The sequence below is a fragment of the Aegilops tauschii genome, chromosome 7, assembly GCF_002575655.3.
Source record: "Aegilops tauschii subsp. strangulata cultivar AL8/78 chromosome 7, Aet v6.0, whole genome shotgun sequence".
NCBI classification, from domain to species: domain Eukaryota; kingdom Viridiplantae; phylum Streptophyta; class Magnoliopsida; order Poales; family Poaceae; genus Aegilops; species Aegilops tauschii.
Window position 1 is genome coordinate 21,568,059 of NC_053041.3, and position 3,740 is coordinate 21,571,798.

Genomic DNA, 3,740 nt, shown 5'->3' on the forward strand with positions numbered 1-3,740 from the left:
GCCACAAATGACGAGAAAGGACAAGGGAAAAAAAATCAAATTTGGGTAGCTGCACCCCCCATGTCCATGTCAACAGATTTGGTAAATGGCGCTATCAAGCACTGCCGAAGTATCTTCAATGAAAGTGAGCAGATCATCCTTACATTGATGCAGAAAAAAATAGAACAGGGATTAGATGGTGACAGGAAACGGAAGCTCGAATGCAGCACGTGACGCACCAAACTTTTTAGAGTGCGCAAATCGCGAGCCTTCGCAAGTTCTTGGAAAAGAACAAAAAAGATGTCCCTGCATCTTCAGCAACATTGAACATATGACCTATGGCTACCAGAATGCTAATGTAATTGACTGAATCTACTGCTTCTTCCTAGTTTAAATGCTGAGGCAAATCTTCACATGCAGCTAAGACATCTAATGCTGCTACTTACCATAAAAAGAGAATCTAATGCCGCTACTTACCATAAAAAGAGAATCTAATGCCGCTATTTACCATAAAAAGAGACTCTAATGCTGCTACTTAGAAAACCACTTCAGAAGTAGAGGAACTCCAAGCATCTCAGCACAGCTGGAGATCATTGTAAAACTTGAGACTAGAGTGCTTGCCTTACATTGCTAAAGGTGAAAAGCAAAGTAAACATGCTTCGACGGTTATACCCATAGATAGTTGTAAAATGCACAGATGCAACCCATAGTCTTCGCGTTATTCCACCATTTGCAGCCGCGTATCCTAATGGCCATAATGTACTCGTACCATACAAACATTTCCCAAGTTTTACAACTTACAACAACAGGGGGGTGGATCAGTGGCATGTATCCCTCTTAGGCGCGGGAACTTCAAGCCAGACCAAAATTTAGGGGCGGCAGTCTGCACCGACAGTCCAGCGGCCTCATTCGACGTGATCATCTACTACGGCTTGGTTGTTCGAGAACAATGGCTCCCTTTTCTTGGGGAAACCAGGGGGCTCCATACCTGGGCCTCGGTACTTCAGCTCTGGAGTGGCTCCTCTAAGCCCAGGCTCGGCCGAAACAGGTCGATACGGAATACCGGCTGCCCCTGCATACCTAGTAGGGGAGACATACCTTCTCGGAGCACTTCTCAACGCCCCGCCGCGTAGGTCCACCGCCCTGGTAGTCTCAGCATAGCCTCGGTCAGTAGATCTCGCAGTGGCGTCCACATAGCTTCTGTCGCTGGCTCTGGTCGTGCCATCCACATAGCTTCGATCAGCAGCTCTTGTCGTGCTATCTGCGAATGCTCGCTCACTGGCTGGATGATTCAAGATGCTCCCTGTAGGAGCTGTGACCGAGGTGTTAAACGTCTCCTCCGGTGTCCATCCCAACGAATCCTTCTTCTTCACATAGACTTGCCAGATGCCAATCAAGAACAGGAGGAAGAGCAGCGCCGGGCCACTCCACACAACAGCATTGCTCTCCGGCTTGTACACCGGGAAGTTGGACCGATAGATGGCGACGTAACCGTCCCCGAGCCCCAAGATGACGAGCTTCTCACGGTCCGCGGCAATAAGAGGCTTCCCAGCTGGTGCGGCAGACATGACGGCGCTAGAACCCGCAAACACAGCCTTGATGTCCCTAATGGCTGTGGTGAACAGCGGCCGGGGCGCGCCGACCCTCCCATAGTACTGAGACGAGGTGTTGTACACCATGATCTTGTCCTGGCTGGCCACCAAGAGGTAACCTTTGATGGTCTGTATCGCGACAGGGCTGTCGACCTCGGCCTTCTTGACGGCCCGGACCCGGCACTTGAGGTTGGCGACGTCGCCCATCAGCAGGACGTGCACGAGGTCGCCGGCGTCGGTGAAGCCGTAGGCCTTGAAGCGCTCGGACGGGTCGAAGGAGTAGGACCTGGGGCGGGAGCCGTTGAGCGCCTCGGCGAGGTCCTCGCAGGGCGTCTCCCGGACGGTCATGGAGCGGAGGTCGAGCGAGGCGGCGCCGGCCTCGGTGAGGAAGAGGAGGCGCTGCTTGACGAAGGCGAGCGGCGTGGAGGAGGCGATGGCAGTGCCGTAGAGCGTGCCGTTCTCGGTGAAGACGCGGATGCGGCGGCCGGCGTCGCAGGAGAGCACGTAGCGGGACCGCCCGGCGTGGTGCGCCTCGAGGTGGAGCACCGGGGCGCCGTCGAGGCCGCGCACGAGGAGCCGGGAGGAGGCCGCGGCGAGGGTGAGCCAGTCGTCGCCGTGCGGGGAGGACTCGGTGAGCCGGTGCGCCGCGATGGAGCCGTCCGCGTGGCCCGCGAAGAGCAGGCAGTCGGCGCGGCGCGGGGAGAGGTACGCGAGCAGGGCGGTCACCGGGGAGGAGGGGTTCGAGGAGGACTCGCCGGGGGGCAGGCCGAGCTCGAGCAGCGCGTCGCCGGCGGCGGAGAAGACGAAGACGCGGCCGAGGGAGTCGCCCACGGCGAAGTACTTGGTGAGCCCGTCGGCGTCCTCGTAGGGCAGCGCGGCCTGGGCGGCCGCGTGGGCGCCGTCCCCGAGCCGCACCGCCGCGGCGAAGAGGAACCGCTCGGACCACAAAGGCCGGCGCTTGGTCACCGCCACGCCCTGCGGGGCCCGCCGCCCCCCGCCCCCGCCCGGCGCCTCCTCCGCCACGGCGTCGGAGACCGCCACCTCCTCCTCCTCCGGCTGCTGATGCAGCCGCGCCGGCGGGGGCGGCCCCGGCCCGGCGGATCTGGCGAGCGCGGCCTCCAGCGCGCGCACGGACCTGGCGAGCGACTCCGCGACCGCCTCCAGCCGCGCGAGCTGCGCCGCCTGCCGCTCCAGCATCCCCGCCTCCCCCGTCTCCTCCTCAACCACCACCTCCGACGAGGACCCCGCCCCGTCCTCCCCCGACGCGGCGGCGGCGACGAGCAGGAGGAGGAGGAGGAGCGCGGCGGGGGCGCGGTGGGCCATGGCTGTCAGCGGGTGGGGGCGCAGGGTTTTGGGTGCGCGTAGTGCAGGAGGTTGGGATCGGCTCGGGGAGCGGGGACGGATCTGCTCTCGGGTAAAGTGGCAGTGGCACGGGAGGGCCATCCCTCGCCGGGCCCGCACGTCAGGCGCCGGACGACGCCTGTGGGCCCCACGGGTCAGCCGGTGGTCTCGCGTCTTTTATTTCGGTTTCGTTTGCGTGCGCAGGTGCAATGGACGAGAGGATCGTTGACTGTAAAAGAGAGGAAAATCTACGTTTTCGCTTCACTAAATTTACTTGACCGTCATCTTTTTCTTTTTTGCATGTGATTAAGAGGGGATGAAGAGAGGGGGATTAAGATGGTGCGACGGATGACAACCTTATTTCTTCACGACATACAAGACAGGTTTGAAATGTTCTGTTGGGCGGGCTTTTCTGTGCCCGATTTGTTCTATATATATGGAAGAGTTTTGAGGAGTGTCATGAGATGCTCTTAGGGCAACTCTAACCGATCCTCTATCCGGCGTTACAGGGGGATAGATTCGGTTATTCTCCTCTAACATGCATTTAGCCAATCCCCAATAGCCGTTAGTGGAGGATAAATTGTCCTCTAGCGCCTATCCCACCCCTATTTTTACTTCGCCGCTACCACTTGGAGCATAACTCTCGCGTATTTATATCGCCTCTCCCCCGCCACCGCCTCTTTGCCGGCAACCGCCGCTACCGCGTTGCCTCCCTCGCCGCCCTTCTGCCCGACGCCCAGGCCGTTCGTCCACCGTCGTTGTCGCCGAAATCAAGGTGAAATGACGCCGTCGTCGCCATAACCGATTCGTCGGATTGATTCGTTTTTT

The 3,740-nt window shown here is 59.2% G+C and overlaps 1 protein-coding gene across 1 annotated transcript; it reads right to left on the minus strand.

Moving 5' to 3' along the window:
• Nucleotides 1–534: 534 nt before the first annotated feature.
• LOC109772094 (uncharacterized membrane protein At1g75140) lies at nucleotides 535–2,978 on the minus strand. Its single transcript, XM_020330794.3, has one exon. It carries the CDS (start codon nucleotides 2,892–2,894, stop codon nucleotides 885–887), a length of 2,010 nt encoding a protein of 669 aa, XP_020186383.3. The 5' UTR covers nucleotides 2,895–2,978; the 3' UTR covers nucleotides 535–884.
• Between the last annotated feature and the right edge of the window lie 762 nt (nucleotides 2,979–3,740).

Excerpts from the sequence above, each read along its gene's own strand:
- LOC109772094 (XM_020330794.3), bottom strand. The coding sequence starts at position 2,894 with ATGGCCCACCGCGCCCCCGCCGCGCTCCTCCTCCTCCTCCTGCTCGTC.